The sequence below is a fragment of the Dipodomys ordii genome, unplaced genomic scaffold (genome assembly GCF_000151885.1).
Source record: "Dipodomys ordii isolate 6190 unplaced genomic scaffold, Dord_2.0 Scaffold5, whole genome shotgun sequence".
In the NCBI taxonomy this organism is placed as follows: domain Eukaryota; kingdom Metazoa; phylum Chordata; class Mammalia; order Rodentia; family Heteromyidae; genus Dipodomys; species Dipodomys ordii.
This window is the reverse complement of record NW_012267221.1, coordinates 10,671,731-10,687,971: the sequence shown is the minus strand read 5'-3', so window position 1 is coordinate 10,687,971 and position 16,241 is coordinate 10,671,731. Positions and strand designations below refer to the sequence as shown.

Below are 16,241 nucleotides of genomic sequence, written 5' to 3'. Positions count from 1 at the left end.
CTTTCCTCTTCAGAGAAGTTTCTCTTTAAGTCTTTAGCCCACTTATTTATTGGGCAGTTGTTTCTTTGAGGATTTGTTGTTGGGAGATTTAATTTTTTGAGTTCCAGGTATATTTTAGATATAAAAACCCTTGTCCGTTGTATGGCTAGTGAAGATCTTCTCCCAATCCGTGGGCTTTCTATGTAGTCGTGGTTTTCATTGGCTACTAGCAAGTATGAGTAAAGCATGTGACCATCCACTATGCTGAACATTTTGGTATCATTCCAGCTCAATTTTGTCTTCATTCTTGTTTATTCAATTTTTTCATTCTACCTTTTCCTTATACTGCTCAACCATATTTTTAGGCTCCTTCTTATAACTGTCTAAACACATTCTGGGAAAAGGTCAGATAAAAATAAATATTAGCATCAGTTTTCTAAAGCAAAAGCTACTTACTTGACATACAGAGAAAGCATTTAAGGACCAGGAAATACACTTTAAGTCACCTTCACAGAGACTAGAGGTGAATGAATTTCTGAAGATGCTAAATATTCTTGACAAAAGCATTTGTGTTAGTGCTTTGAATCTATGAATAAAAGATTCAGAAGACCATATGGGAAGGGGAAGATCAAGGAGGATGTTGTATTAGACAAAACGAGACAAACAGTCCCCCCTGGCATCTCCATAAATTACACAGGAAGCCTGACTTCTGTTGAGGCCCATCCCACAACAGGTGTCCTGGCAATTGAAAGCAGGTACCAGAATAGAAAGATTTTCTAACATCTAGGCTGACATTTATTTGGAAAAGAGAAAGTAACTGAGATGAAAAGAGTTAAATAGCTAAATACAACTCTAGACTCTCCTCTGAAGTCAGGTTCAGGATAGAGTTTACAGGAAATTATCTTTGTTCATGCTCTTTAAAATGTTATTGATTCACTCTAGTCTATTCTTTCAAAGCCATACAAAGGTGAAGATACAGGAAATTTAAAAAATTAAAATAAAAAATATAGTTTATATAAAAGATTTTTTTTTACAAATGAGTTAAGCAACTCATTTAAGGCTAGACCTAGTAGAGAGAAGGAAATGGTTCCTATATGTCTACTTGTTCCCCATTCTGAAAACTAAGCACAGCACCAACACTAGTGTAAGCTGTAGAGATCTATAGAGTGGCACACTTCTGTCTAATACCCTTCAAACTCATAATTATAATCTCATAATCTCAATTTGTCTATTATTTAGAATTTAAAATGCTTAGAAGAGTCTTTGTAAAAATAATTAATAAACGTTTTAGTTATACATTTACTCACCCTGAACTATTATCCAGTTCAGAAATTCCAAGGAAATGATGGGGCAAGCATGACACCATACACCTATAATCCCAGTGCTCAGAAGCCTAAGGCAAGAGAACTACAAGTTTGGAGACAGCCTGACCTACATCGCAAGGACCTTAGAAAAACAATAACAGCAGCAACAACAACAGGGAATTTTTTTAATTCACATACAATTCTTTCTCTACACATAGAGGTAAATCAAATGTAATGTGTCTAAATAATTATATTTACTTTCTGCCCACTGAATAGCCAGAGTAAGGTTTAACTTTTAATTTTTATGGAAATTAAAGTTCCTTTGATTTTGAAAAATAATTATATTCCAATTATGAAAATAAAAAAGAAGATAATACATGCCTTTGACAGAAGTTTCTCCTTGTGATTCCATTTTCTGTTCTTGCTTCTTAGATGAGCACAATAGAGACTTCAGTACTTTAGAAAGAATGAATTCGAAGTGGTACTGTGGCTTGAGCACAAAGAAGCTCAGGATCAATGCCCAGTCCCTGAGTTCAAGGCCCAGGGCCAAGAAAAAAAATTCTTGGGTGTTTGCTGGGTGCTGGCAGCTCACACCTGTAATCCTAGCTACTCAAGAGGTTGAGATCTGAGGATCACGGTTAGCAGTCAGCCCAGATAGGAAAGTCTGTACCATCAGAAAACTGGAAGTAGAGCTTAACTCAAAGTGGTAGAATGCTAACCTTGAGCAAAAAACCACAGGGACAATACCCAGACCCTGAGTTCAAGCCCCATGATTGGGGGTGGGGGCTGATGAGATGAATTTACATGTGGGTAGGGCACAGTCCAGTATCATCAAACTGGGAGAAAGCCTAGGTACATAAGCAGATAATCAATATTCAGCAAAGCACATACTATGTTTCTATACGGTAAAAGGTACAGAAACATATGGAACATAGGAAAGTAGATTTAGACTGTTTTCAATTCCTTTTGAAAATGCCCACAGATTGCTAGTTTCACACTTTCATACCCATTCTAGGTCACATATAACTGTACACAAGTTATAAGTTACCACCCAGAAGAATGAAACAGGAAAAAATATCCTACTAGAAGTCATCATCATCATCATCATCATCATCATCATCAAGTACCCAAAAAAGTATAATAAAGTAGGTGTTCAGAACAGCATTTTTGATACATAGTGGATGATAAACATTGTTCAGTGAAAGAACAGGAACCCTCCATGATGAGCAAGGGAAGTGGTCAGCTGAGATTCTTTATGTTTTCCAGCTTCAATATCTAGCATTTTTCTTTGGAGAAATATGAATCCAAAAAGGAGCATGAGTTTACAAGATGACAAGGAGTTAGTTAACAGCTTAATCCTCCCACATTCTCCCGAACATTTCAACCTCTAAACATATCCCTAATGTACTACTCTGTTCAATAGTATCTTCTGCCTTTTGTACTTATGTTCATAAGAAATACAACAGTTCCACTTACTATTTAAAAGTCCTCACTGAGAAGAATGTTACTCAGAAAATAGATACATATGTATATTTTATATCTCTTACATACCAGTTCTTGTATTTTGCTTGGTCAATTTAATTTGAATTTTTTCTCTGGCTCAATAACATAATATGGATGATGTAGCTAAAACATAGATCAACCGATAATTGGCTGAGTAGATATCATAGGATCCTAAAATAATTGCCTAACCTTCATTTTTCTGAGAAGAAATACCCTCCCTGTACAGTTTAAATATAATGCAAACATTGTAAGCTATGTGTGAACCTGGAGTGTTAAGAGGAAGGTCAGTGGGATACTTATGTCTTCTAAATTACCTTTTTCAATATCTATTTTTTATTGTAAAGATACTATACAGAGGGGTTACAGTTACATGAGTAAGGTAATGAGTACATTTCCTGTCGAGCAGTGCTACCCCCTCCTTTGTTTTCCTCCTACCATCCCTTCCTTCCCCAGCTCCATAACTTCTCTCTCCTCTCCCCCCCCCAAGTTGTAAGTTCATTTTTAACATAGTATCTTGTACATCTCATTGTTATAATGGGTCAACTTGTATCCTTGTTTCAGCATTTTTTTAATGTCCCTTCCCTTCCCCTAATTAGAAAAATGTATATAGAAGATGCAGGGCACTGGAATCAAATACAGTGAACAAGGGTTATACCATGGGGGAAGAACATATAAAAGAAACCAAAAAAAAATCACAGAGTACATTATAAGTACATTAAAAACAACAGCAACAAAGATAAAAACTTTATGTCCCTATCTTGGGGTTCATTTCGCTTAACATCATCTTATATGATCATATGTATATAGCTTTTGACCTTTTCTGCATGTCCTAGATATTTACTAGTTATTGCAGCTAAGGGAATCAATGAAGCCTATGTTTCTTTGGACCTGGCTTACGCCACATAATATAATTTTTTCCAAGCCTTTCCATTTCCTAACAAATGGGGCAGTGCCATTCTTTCTAATGGAGGCATAGAATTCATATATACATACATATATGTACACATACACATACACATACACACACACACACACACACACACACACACACACACACACACACACACACACACATTTTCTTGATCCATTCATCTACTGAGGGGCATCTGGGTTGGTTCCATATCTTAGCTATAGTGAATAATGCTGCAATAAACACAGTTCTGTTGGTAGCTTTAGAATGGCCTTGTGATCGTTTGGTAAATGCCCCAAAGTGGGATTGCTGGGTCAAAAGAGAAAGAGAGATTTCTCTGAAGAGGAAATAAGAATGGCCAATAGACACATGAAGAAATGCTGAACTTCTCTAGCCATAAAAAAATGCAAATCAAAACAACATTGAGATTCTACCTCACCCCACTTAGAATGGCTATAATCAAGAAATCTAATTAACAACAAGTGCTTGGGGGGATGTGGCCAAAGGGGAACCCTAAACTACTTTTTGATACCCCAATAGCACACCAACAGAAAAAACACTATTGTTAGGGGAAATGTGTTAAAAGCTTAAAATGTGTTAAAAGGTTAAAAGATGCATTTTTTAAGCTGTTAAAATCTGTGGCTAGAGACTTTTCTCTTCTTCAGTTTTTAGTGTTTTTCTCCCTATTTAACAGAGGAGTAACACAATAGCAGAGTAGAAATATCTATGCAAAAACAGATTAGATTGATTTGTTATTAAATAGACTGTGAAGCCTCAGGGAGACGAGCTATAATAACAATCAGACACTACAAAGTCTGGCAAACTTGTCAGTTTTTTCCTTATTTTCTCTCTCCCTAGGCAGTCATGCCATGTTCATTTTTGCGGAAAGTTGATTAACTACTGAAAATGAACAAATGGATAGTCCTCACTTTTACATAGATAATCATATTTTCAATTTCCTTTCCCATCTATCACTGGATTAGAGCAGTGGTTATCTGAAGGGTTAAGGAAACATCTCTACACATGACTTTTTCTGCGCTTATCCTGTTGATGTATAATGAGAATTCAAGTTTAACACCAACTTCCTTCTCTTCCATCAAGAAGATTAAAATGCTTACAGGAGAGAATGGCAAACTCCTTCTACATAATTAACCACAAAAAGTACATGAATGGTAGTACAATCATTTTCTACAAGTCTTGAATTAGTATTTCTGTGATGTTTTGTACAATGAAGAGCACACAGAAGCACATAAGCACACACAAAGGCAGCCGCATCAAAGTATACACATAAGCGGCCCAGAAGCATTTGCACATGGGACAACAAATCGTGGAAGAGGGGGGATTGGAGGCTGGGTTATGGCTGTCTTGGAATAGTCTTGGAATAATTAGCATAGACTCTGTCTGGGAAATGAATGCCACTGAGGCAAGAGGGAGGTCATGAAAATCAGGAGATATTTTCAAGAATGTTCAGTGTTAACATGGGCAGAAACTGGTTGTGGTAGCTTATGCCCACTCAAGAGAGTGACTGGGAGGATTGTTGTTTTAAGTCAGCTGTGGAAAAGCTTAGTGAGACACCAACTCAACCACATGGATGTGGTGACATCCTAACTGTCAAGCTCAGCTACATAGGAAGAATAAGTAGGAGGATTGTGTCTTGAAGCTGGCTCAGGCAAAAAACATGAAGGCACATCAGAAAAATAAGGCAAAAAATAAAACAATTAAAATTGAGGAAATAGGTCAAGCATTAGAGGGCCTACCAAGTGCAAGGCCCCAAGTTCAAACCCCAGAACTACCCTAAACCCAAAAACTTACTCAAGAATAGGCTAGAGGTAATTCCATTAAAGTAAGAAAAATATAACATGTTCTTAATTATATGTGGAAGTTTAAATTGTATCTCAAAGAAGTGGAGGATAGAAAGGTAGTTATTAGGGTCCAGGAGGGCGGGGAGTGGGGGACACAGAATGTTTATGTGTATATGGGCACCATCTATAGATGAGTAACTTCTCATGGTCTACAGCACAGTAGGAGAGCTTTGATTAACAAGAACAAATTGAACATTCCAAAGTGGCGAGCATAGAGGAATGTAAATATTCCTAACATAACAAAATGATAAATGTCTATCGTAACAAATATGCTGATTATTTTTATCTGATCATTACACCTATTCAAGTACTGAAATGTCATACAGTGTTAAATAAATTTGTACAATTACAATGTATCAATTAAAGTAAAAACATATTATATAGGAATATTACTGTTACGTTACTAGTAATATTGTAAAACTTCAATGGAGAATAACTACACCATATAATAATGTTTAAGTATTACAGGTATTTAAAAAGTGAGCCAGTTGATAAGTACTGGGTATTTCAGACCTGTAATCCTAACTACTAAAGAGGCTGAGGTCTAAGTATTTAGTTCAAAGCCAGCCTAGGCAGGAAAATGTCTATGAAACTCTTATGTCCAATTAGCCACAAAATTCAGAAGTGAAGCTGCGGTTCAAGTGTTAGAGCACTAACCTTGAGCAAAAAGAGCTCAGTGTCAGTGCCCTAGGTTCCGAGTTCAAGTGCCAGTTAAAAAAAAATTAGCTAGTATCTATGAGTGTCAAAGAGAAAAATCAAGGTGAAATTATACATAAACTATACTATTTGTATATATTTAAGAACCAACATAAACTATTAGCCACATTTATGTTATGATTTTCATATATAAGTGTGTTTATATATGCATATATATACAATAATAAAGTTACACAAAGTAAATCACAAAATGACACTCTAATGGTTAAGCTATAGAGAAGGGAGAATGGGTCAAAGGATATTGCTTTAGTATTTATTTCTTTTAAAAAAATGAAGCCAATGATGAACTCTCAGTAATTTTCAATTCTGGAATGTGAGTACTTAAGTTTTTGTGATATCATTCACTATACTTTAACATTTCTCAAGATAAAAAGGATTAAAATATACAGGCAACCTCAAAATAATAGTCTAAAGAAAATATAGTATTTAAGAATATTGCTGTTGCTTTGATATAGCAAACTATGATTAATTCCTATAAAGCTACAAGGCAAACTTTTTTTTCAAAAAATATCTTCAAATTTCCTATACAGGCTATATTAATACTTAAGTATTTTATCAACATGAACACATGCTTTAAAAAACTTAAAGATTAAAGGGTGAAGGCTAGTAATATGATTCTTATTTTGATTCAATAATTCATTACTATTAAATAATTGAAGACTGGTAATTACAGAATGTGAACCATGAGAAATTGCTGGAAATGAAATAATGTTATTCTAATTAAAATGGTTCTTTTAAAGATAATTAAATAATGGCATGGTACATATATTTTAAATGCATGGGTCTCTGAATTTTAACAAGTAAATTTTCTTCTTCATTAATTAGAAAAATTAACATGGATATGTTGTCTCCATATTTAACCAAATATACATGGTAGTCTTGAAATAATCTGAAAGTAACACTAAATCCAAAATTGTTTCTTGTAGTTCTTCTCACCTATATCTACTTAACATTTTTAAATACTTAGTCTAAGAGATAGCTAACTCATTTTGGTATTATTCACTATGATTAAATGATTTTTTTTCTTTTTTGTGCTGGACAGTCCTAGGGTTGAACTCTTGGCCTAGGTACTATAACTGAGCTTTTGCTTGAAGACAGTTCTCTACACTTGAGCCACAGTCCACTTCCGGATTTTTGGTGTTGGTAATTGGAGATTAGAATCTCATGAAATTTCCTACCCAGATAGGCTTCAAATCAAAACTCTCAGATCTTAGCCTCCTGGGTAGCTAGGATTACAGTTGTTAGTATCCAGCTTTATTCCATTGTTTAAGGACAGCATTCAATAGACAATTTTTGTGTGTTTACCAGTCCTGGAGCCTTGAACTTGGGTCAGGGCCTGAGTACTGTCCCTGGACCTTTTTGCTCAAAGACTACTGTACCACTTGAGCCACCAGTTCTAGTTTTCTGTGTTAGCAGGACCTAAAAATCTCATGGGCTTTCCTGCCCAGCCTAACTTTAAACTTCAATCCTCAGATTTCAGCCTCCTGAGTAGCTAGGATTATAGGCATGAGCCACTGGTGCCTAGCTAAAATCCTTTTTCAAGTATTTAGTATAAAGTCTGAATTTTACATGTTTACAATTTTAGCTTAAAATAAGGAAATCCAAGCTGGGTATTGATAGCTCACTTCTGTAAACCGAGCTACACAGGCAGAGATTTGAGCATCACAGTTCAAATCCAGCCCAGGCAAGAAAGTCTGTGAGATTCTTAATTCCAATTAACCAACAAAAAAAGCTAGATGTGGAGTTCTAACTCAAGTGGTAGAGTGCTAGCCTTGAGCACTAATTTAGCTCAGAGACAGAGTCCAGGCCTTGAGTTCAAGTCCCAGGACAGGCACAAAAAATAAAAAATGAGAATCCAAACTTACACTGTTTTAACTTCCTTGGGCTCACATGTCCTAGAAAAGTCTTAGCTACACAAATTTAAATCAAACACATAGAAATCGTTGCCACTCTGATTGATGTGTATCTCCCAGATGAAACTGGCTTGTGCCTGGAACAGCAATGAGAGCACTAACTAAAAACACCTGGAAAACTGCTGCACAAAGTGTTCCAGATGAGTGACTGCTGGAGAGCTGCAGGTCAGGCAGACCCATTTCTTATCTTTCAGAAAGGTGACACTTTATTTCACTGTTTATAACAGGAATTATATTAGAAAAATACAATGTTACTAAAATTTGCTCAAAACAATATCCACTTCGTAAATATTCACCATGGAGATCTCAAAGAGTGTCCCTGATCATTATATACACATATTTAGTGGTTATTTCCTCATTTTGTCTGAATTAGAAATGAAGTCAGTTTTTTTTATTTGTTTAACCATTAAGAGAGTCACTAGTGACCAAATATAATACTATGAATGAAAACTTGTAGTGAACGTTGTAGGACATGCTTTACCTACTGTAAATTTAAAAGTAAAACAGCACAGACAACTAACAGCAGAAAGTAAGGAAAAGAAGGTGAGCCTTTGTGAGCTAGTGGGATAATGAGTGAAAAGGCCCAAAGAAATCTGTGTGCTCTCCATGAGCCCAATCCAGGAACACTGAGAGCAAAAACTGGACATTGCTCCCTCCCAAACTCCAAATTCAGCAGCATTCCTCATAAATCCAAAGGCAACAAAGAAAGTATGATGTAGTCACACAATGGAATATTACTTGGAAACAAGTGGCATGGAGACACATGGGTAAATCTTAGGAATACCATGATAATCAAAAGACCCAAAGATCATATATTGCATAATACTATGAGTGGGAAGGGTTTTTTTTTAAAGGAGGATTGATAAAAAAAAATATTCTAAAATTAGGCAGTGGCAATGGTTAAACAACTCTAAAATACTCAAAATATCAAAATTTGAACTTCAAAAGTCTAGATGTTAAGGTATATGAGAAAGTGTTCATTAAAATTATTTTGTTTAGGCAAGTAAGAGTATTTTAAGTCAAAGTCACATAGTTCTGAAAGTGGTAAATTAAGTAAAAAAATTGTCCAGGGACATTCATTCAGTCTTTTCAAAGACTCTTCATCTTTAATGAATATATTATTTGAGGAAGTTTATTTCCCAATAACTTAAAAGCATTTACTGAAGAAAGAATCTGATCCATAAAAAAGCATTTTCTGTTACTCTCAGGCCTAAAATACTTTTTGAATTTTTTTTTTTTTTTTTGTCGGTCGTGGGGCTTGAACTTCGGGCTGTCCCTCAGCTCTTCAGCTCAAGGCGAGCGCTCTACCACTTGAGCTACAGCGCCACTTCCGGTTTTCTGGTGTTTTACTGGAGATAGGAGTCTCACGGTCTCTCCTGCCCGGGCTGGCTTTGAACTGCGATCCTCAGATCTCAGCCTCCTGAGTAGCTAGGATTACAGGCGTGAGCCACCAGCGCCCGGCTACTTTTTGAATTTTTAATAATCACTGGAAGTCTGATGGGCAGGCACCAGCAGATGATTTTATAAAATGTGAAAAACAAAAAACCCTGAATGGCTATAGGGAACCAAATCTTTTCATTAACAATACGTGGAGGAGGGCACTGGTGGTTTATGCCTGTGATCTAGCTACTCAGGAGGCTGAGATCTGAGGATCACAATTCAAAGCCAGCCCAGACATGCAAAGTCCCTGAGACTCTTTATCTCCAATTAATCACCAGAAAACTGGAAGTGGTGCTGTGGTAGAGTGCTAGGCTTGAGCTAAAGAACTCAGACGGTGTCCAGGCCCTGATTTCAAGCCATAGGTCTGACAAAAAAAAAAAAAAAAAGTTTTACTGTTGATTAACTTTCCAAAGTTATCAATGTTACATGGTATTAAAATGTCCATGTTGTAAATCTCTTTTTGACTCTGATACAAAGAAAAACTTAGTGTATCATCTTAACAAGTAAAAGCACTAGGATTTGCAACATAAAACATATAGAGCATGTTTATTTATTTATTTTTCTAAACAAAGGGTAGAAACTAAAATGATTTTCTGGACAAGATTTTTCTGGGTAAGACTCCAAGTCTCTTACCAGTAATATGTGTGAAATTCTGCACTAAGCATTTGAGAGACAGTTTCAAATTTTATTTTTCGGTCATGGGCTTGAACTCTGGATCTGGGCTCTGTCTCTCAGCTCTTCAGCTCAAGGCTAGCACTCTACCACTTGAGCCACAGAGCCACTTCTGGTTTTCTAAGTGGTTTATAGGAGATAAGAGTCTCATGGAGTTCCTGCCTGGGCTGACTTTGAACCATGATCCTCAGATCTCAGTCTCCTGAGTATCTAGGATCACAGGCCTGAGCCCCAAGGCCGGCTTTCAAATATTTTAAGATGAACATATTGATATTTACTGAATCTTGCATTCTGGGTATGTTCTCCTAGCCTCCATGGTTTTGTTACCAACAAGATGAACCAATAGCTTGATTTCTTTGCTTCAATGCAATATGAACACAGGCCATACTTAGTACACTAGACGGCTGTTTTCCTTGCTACACCTATCTGGCCAAGTCTTCTACCTGCAGTGTACATGCCATTGGCAGGCTATCGCAATTTCTATCTCATGCCAAATTGCATCACTAGGCCTCCAGCAATTGCTTCCTTGGGAATTTTGTTGGCAAGTAGGAGTCATTGGAGGTTGTTTAAGGAATAAGCCTTTATGTCAAAGTGGAAGTTTAGGCACAAGATAAAAAGCTACTAACAGCGAAATACCTTAAAGAAAAAGTAGTTGCCAAGAAAGAAATGCAATGAATGTTAAAAAGCAGTTGCTTCATATTTAGAAGGTCATGGAAATGTTATCTACATTGTATGTGGTGGTAGTCACAAAACTGTACACCAAAGTATCAGTTAAAGTCATAAAGGTGCTGTTACAAATGAGTGAATTTTATTGTAATTTATGCTTCAATAAACCTGGCTTGAAAGTACAGTAGGCATCTGAGAGTTAGAAATCTCTTTATTCCTTCTTCCACTTTACAAAAAGTCTAAGATGACCATTACTTAACACTATAGTAAAACAAAAAACAAAAAAACAAAACAGACTAAGCATATCGCCTCGCCCCCCCCCCCCCCGCCCTGCTCCAATGACTTTGGGTGCATAGGAGAAGCAGCCGCATAGGCAGGTTAGTAATGCACCAGGTAGAGTTTTACTATCCTTGTAGCCCCTTAAATCTAAGCTCAACGAGAGAAAGAACTGTCTTCCACTGATGATACCGAGGAAGTAAAAGACCAAATCTCATGTTCATCAAAATTTGGATTTGAAGACTAGCAACTGCCTCTTATATGGGAAACAGGAAGTTTAGATGGCACATTTCTCCTTGTGTCTCCTTGGGAGATTTTCCTGAGGTAAACTGCAGAATAGAGCATTCCCTGGGGATCATTTCTGTTACTAAAGCACATTCGCTATGTGCCCAGTAGACTGCAACACAGACCATTTCACATATCAGCACTCACTGCCATCCTCCATGACTCTCAAAGGCTCTGCAGAGAGAAATAGTCATGGCAGGCTGCCTGCTTAGTGGACCTGAAATTGATCCATCCTGGGACACATGCTAGGCATTATCCTGAGTGAAGCTCAGTGTTGGAATTGGCCCCCTGTAGAATTACTTTTAGGTAAGGTGCTACTCTGTCCATTTATATTCCATTTAATGTCAGAAATACCCCTGTCAACCTGTTTTTGAAACTGATTGGCTAGAAACCAATGAAGATGCTACTTGCTTCATCTGTCATCTTTTAATGGGATCAAACAGGAAAAACCCTTAAAGCCTCAGCCCTATTAGGGGAGAGCAGGGAGGTAGGGTGTGGGGGGTTATGAAGAGTCCTCCTGAACAACTTGGTTTGGTTTTATGTTATAGACATGTAATTTATAGACATGTAAGTTTATTAGTGCTTTTGTCTTTGGCATACCTACTAGGATAACAGAGCCAAAGTGGCTCTCTCTCTTACATGAAGGCCATATGACATAACACATTTTTTTGGGCACTATTTTAAACTTGACTTCATCTTATGTTTTTTAAGTTTTAGTCCTCCCCTTTCCTTAATTTCTCCACTCTATTTTGAATTTTTATATTTTTAAAGATGTTTCAAATAATTTGGGATAAAGTGAAATATGAAAACACACATATAGCAAGAATATATTCAGAACAAATGTATAAGCTAACATTTAAGGCTATGTAAGGTTGTAGTGATGGTCTAATACAGCATCTTTGGATATTATATTAATATTGCTAGATAATATGTTTGTGAAAAATAAAACAATTGAAAAAAATCACATAAATAAGGTTTTGTGACTAGAAGACAATTGCTTCTAAAAAATTTATTAATAGAAAAATCTAAGTAAGTTCACTTTGTGGCATACCGCAAGTGAATTGAAAGTGTGAGAGAACCAAAGTGCTTATAATTAAAGCCACTTGGTATAACGTAAGACTCATTTATGAACTAGATCCTTCTTCCATTGCCTTGTTGTTCAAAGAGTGGAGACAATATGGCAAAAACTTTGGACATTTGAAAAGTCAAAAACACTCATTTTACTTTTTCTTTTGAAATTCTTCCAGATCCCCAAACAATATGAAAAATAACTTGGGGCTGGGAAGGTGGCTCAGTGGTAGAGTGCTTGCCTTGCATGCCTGAGGCCCTGGGTTCGATTCCTCAGCACCACATAAGCAAAAAGAAAAAAGCTGGAAGTGGCGCTGTGGCTCAAGTGGTAGAGTATTAGCCTTGAGCTGAAGAGCTGAGGGACAGTGCCCAGGCCCAGAGTTCAGGCCCCATTACTGGACCCCACCCCAAAAATAAGAAAAATAACTAGTTATAAAATTTTCCATTGCTGAGTGAACTCACTACATTAAGAATGAGCAAAATCCAGCAGGAAGCTTCATAAGTAGCAATTCTTCTTTTGAACTAATTAGAAATGGCAGACAGGAAAGGGGATGTAGGTGGTAAAAACCAACTTTTAATTTTTTCTTTTTTTTATTGTGAAAATACTGTACAGAGGGGTTACAATTACATGGGCAAGATAATGAGTACATTTCTTATCAAGCATTGTAGCCTCCTCCTTTGTTTCTCAACTTTTAATTTATATCCTTACACTGTGGCTCTAAAATGGACAGTTAGAGGAACTGCAAGAAACAGAGGAGAGGTGTGTCTCTCAAGTCACATGTTAAAATATGTTCTCTCCGTTTGCTAGTATGCTATTTTCTAATATCTCCTTGCTGGAGTGTAGATGTAGTAATCATTGAGATGAACAACTGTTCCATAGTCTTCTTGGGGCCATGGGAAAGCTCCTGAAGGTGTGATGAGAACAAGGACAAGGAAATGCAGATACAGAATAGATTATCTAATGGCATAACATCATCTGATGAGCTCCAAACCTACATTAAACTTTATCATTCATTCAATGACAATCTATCTGGGTGACAAGGATGTGGAATAGGAAAGGCCCCACCACATAATTGATAAGCTGATGTGGGCCCAGAGAAACAATTCTGATTTTCATTGAGAGAGAGAGAGAGAGAGAGAGAGAGTTTTCTCTGAGGAACTTGGAAAAGGCTATAAGGAAAGATTAACATTTAGTTGAAGCATTAAGAGTATGTGGGAATCTGGAAGACAAGCCAAGTGGATCAATTACCATTTCAACTACAGTTTACTAAGATTACCACTGAAATTACCATTTCAACTAAGAGCTTATTACAGTTTTTCATACCAATTGGTAAATATGTTGGGAAAATATATCAGACCATATTATTATTTCCTTTGTTAATGCTAAAGCTGTAGATAAAGTAAAAAAAATACTGAACAGAATTAAAACTAATGCTTGTTTTGTCAATTTTCTTCATTTCTTTGATAATTTACTTCATTGACAGAATTAGAAACTTATAATTTATAATTTTCTACCTTGATTATTATTATTATTATTTCTTTTTGTCAGTCCTAGGGCTTGAACTGAGGGCCTGGGCACTGTCCCTGAGCTTCTTTTGCTTAAGGCTAGCACTCTACCACTTGAGCCACAGCACTACTTCTGGCATTTTCTGTATATGTGCTATTGTGCAATCGAACCAGGGCTTCATGCATACTAGGCAAGCACTCTACCACTAAGCACATTCCCAGCCCTCCCCTTTTTTAAACTATAAAAATCTGCCTATCTAGAAAATCGATCTAGCAAAGTGATCACAAAATTTTCTATTTGGTTTAAGGAGTTATTGACTTTTCTATGCTTTATGCATTAATGAACACAGCAATATACACAAATGTCAACAATTTATATGACTGTCAAGAGCTAGAAATGAAAAATTCAGGGAAATACAATTTGCAGTGCGATGGTTTAAAATTCATACCAACAAGCATCATGAAAAGAGAAACTGAAGACAGCATTCTATTCAGCAAAAAAAAAGTTTTAGATTTTTTTTTCCCTATGAGTAACAGAACACACTGAGAAGTATAAGAATTACGTGGTTATATCTATTAAAGTGCAAACAAACCAAGCTTAAAAATGTAAGCAAAAGAAATTTCACAATACACTTTCTAGAAATGTGTAATCACTAAGAAAGAAACCCACAGATAAGATAATCAGCCATTTAACTATTTGAAGTATGCCATAGTAATCCCTATAATGGTCTTTTAAAGAAGAATCAGAGGCCTAATTAAGTGTGTTTTTCAGTCATACACTATTTATATATTACTGTATACAATTTACTATATTTAAATTCCTCATTTTTCATGTAGTAATCAGTAATTATATTCTAGAAAAACTCAACTAAAACCTGACATTTAAAAATACTCCTTAGTTAAAAAAAAATACACATCCAGTTTTTATAGCACCAGTCAACAAGCTTTACCAAACAGCTAGTAATTAACTGTGAAATATCCATCAACTGTGTCTCCATACAAGACGTAAAACTTCTATAGGCAATATAGCTTCTTTTGGTATTGAAGTTAACCAATAAAACATAAAACTCTTTAGACACAAGACTGAAGGATAATCAATATTGTAAGAGACTTCTCAAAATTAAAATAAATTGACCTTTCTGTTGTCAAACTTGGAAGGCACGTTAACAGGACAACGCTAACAGAATCATGTGCTACTTCTAGGACAACATAATAAGAAATGTAACTTGAGATGTGTAAAGAAAGAGCCACTGGCCCGTACCTGGTGCTGGCGATGCTTGGTGATTCTGCTCCAAGCCTACATCTTTCTAGCTGACTGGCAACAATCTGCCTTTCCACTTCCAGTTCTCGCGTGAGTCGTTGAAACTGAAGCTCCTGTGATTCAAGGGAATAAAAGGCATGTAAAGCAATGTAGTTTGCTGCTGAGACAGATATGAGAATTAATGTATGTAACAGGAAACACAGGAACGCACCCATAACATAGATCTATACGTAGTGGAGCTTTGTTAAGTGCTAGGTCTGGATGATATATTTGTGGCTATTTTTAACTTAAAGGCACCAGAGTTACCAGGTTGTTTTGTTTTTTTTTTTGTATATGATTTTATCTTAACCACAGTCTTTTGTTGTTTTGCCATACTGGGGTTTGAACTTAGCACCTCATGCTTTACCACTGAGCCACACCTCTAGCCCTGTTCCCCTTTACCCTTGTTATTTTGAGATTGGTGTCTTTCTCAGTCATGTGCCTGAACCAACACCTGCCTGCTTTAGGTTTCCCAGGATTGCTGGCTTCACAGGCATATACCTCCATGTCCTGCTTCCCTCCATGTGGATGAAGGCTCATAGACTCTTCCCTGGGGCTGGTCAGGAACAAAGGGCCTCCCAATCCTCAGCCTCCCATGTAGGTTGAGATGACAGGCAGGCACCACTGCCTGTGTCCAGAAGCGATTTCTAGAATTTTCCTGTCCAGACTGTCCTCAAACCAGACCCTTCCCATTCTCAGCTTCCCAAGTAGCTAGGACTATAAGTATAAGCCAATGGGCACCCAGCAAGTATCAATCCTTTAAATAGTGTTTCTGTGACATGCCATATTAAACTTGAGGTTTGCAGAGACTTCACTTGAAGAGCTTATGGAAGCACAGCA

At 36.6% G+C, this 16,241-nt stretch overlaps 1 protein-coding gene across 8 annotated transcripts in view; it reads right to left on the bottom strand.

The window, feature by feature from the left end:
* Nucleotides 1–16,241, bottom strand: part of Pkp4 (plakophilin 4) — a 216,699-nt gene that overhangs the window by 86,680 nt on the left and 113,778 nt on the right. For all 8 annotated transcript variants that reach the window (XM_013029381.1, XM_013029423.1, XM_013029365.1 and 5 more), the window contains exon 3: nucleotides 15,363–15,475. In XM_013029381.1, coding sequence (XP_012884835.1) covers nucleotides 15,363–15,475 — 113 coding nt within the window. The remainder of the gene's footprint in view (nucleotides 1–15,362; nucleotides 15,476–16,241) is intronic.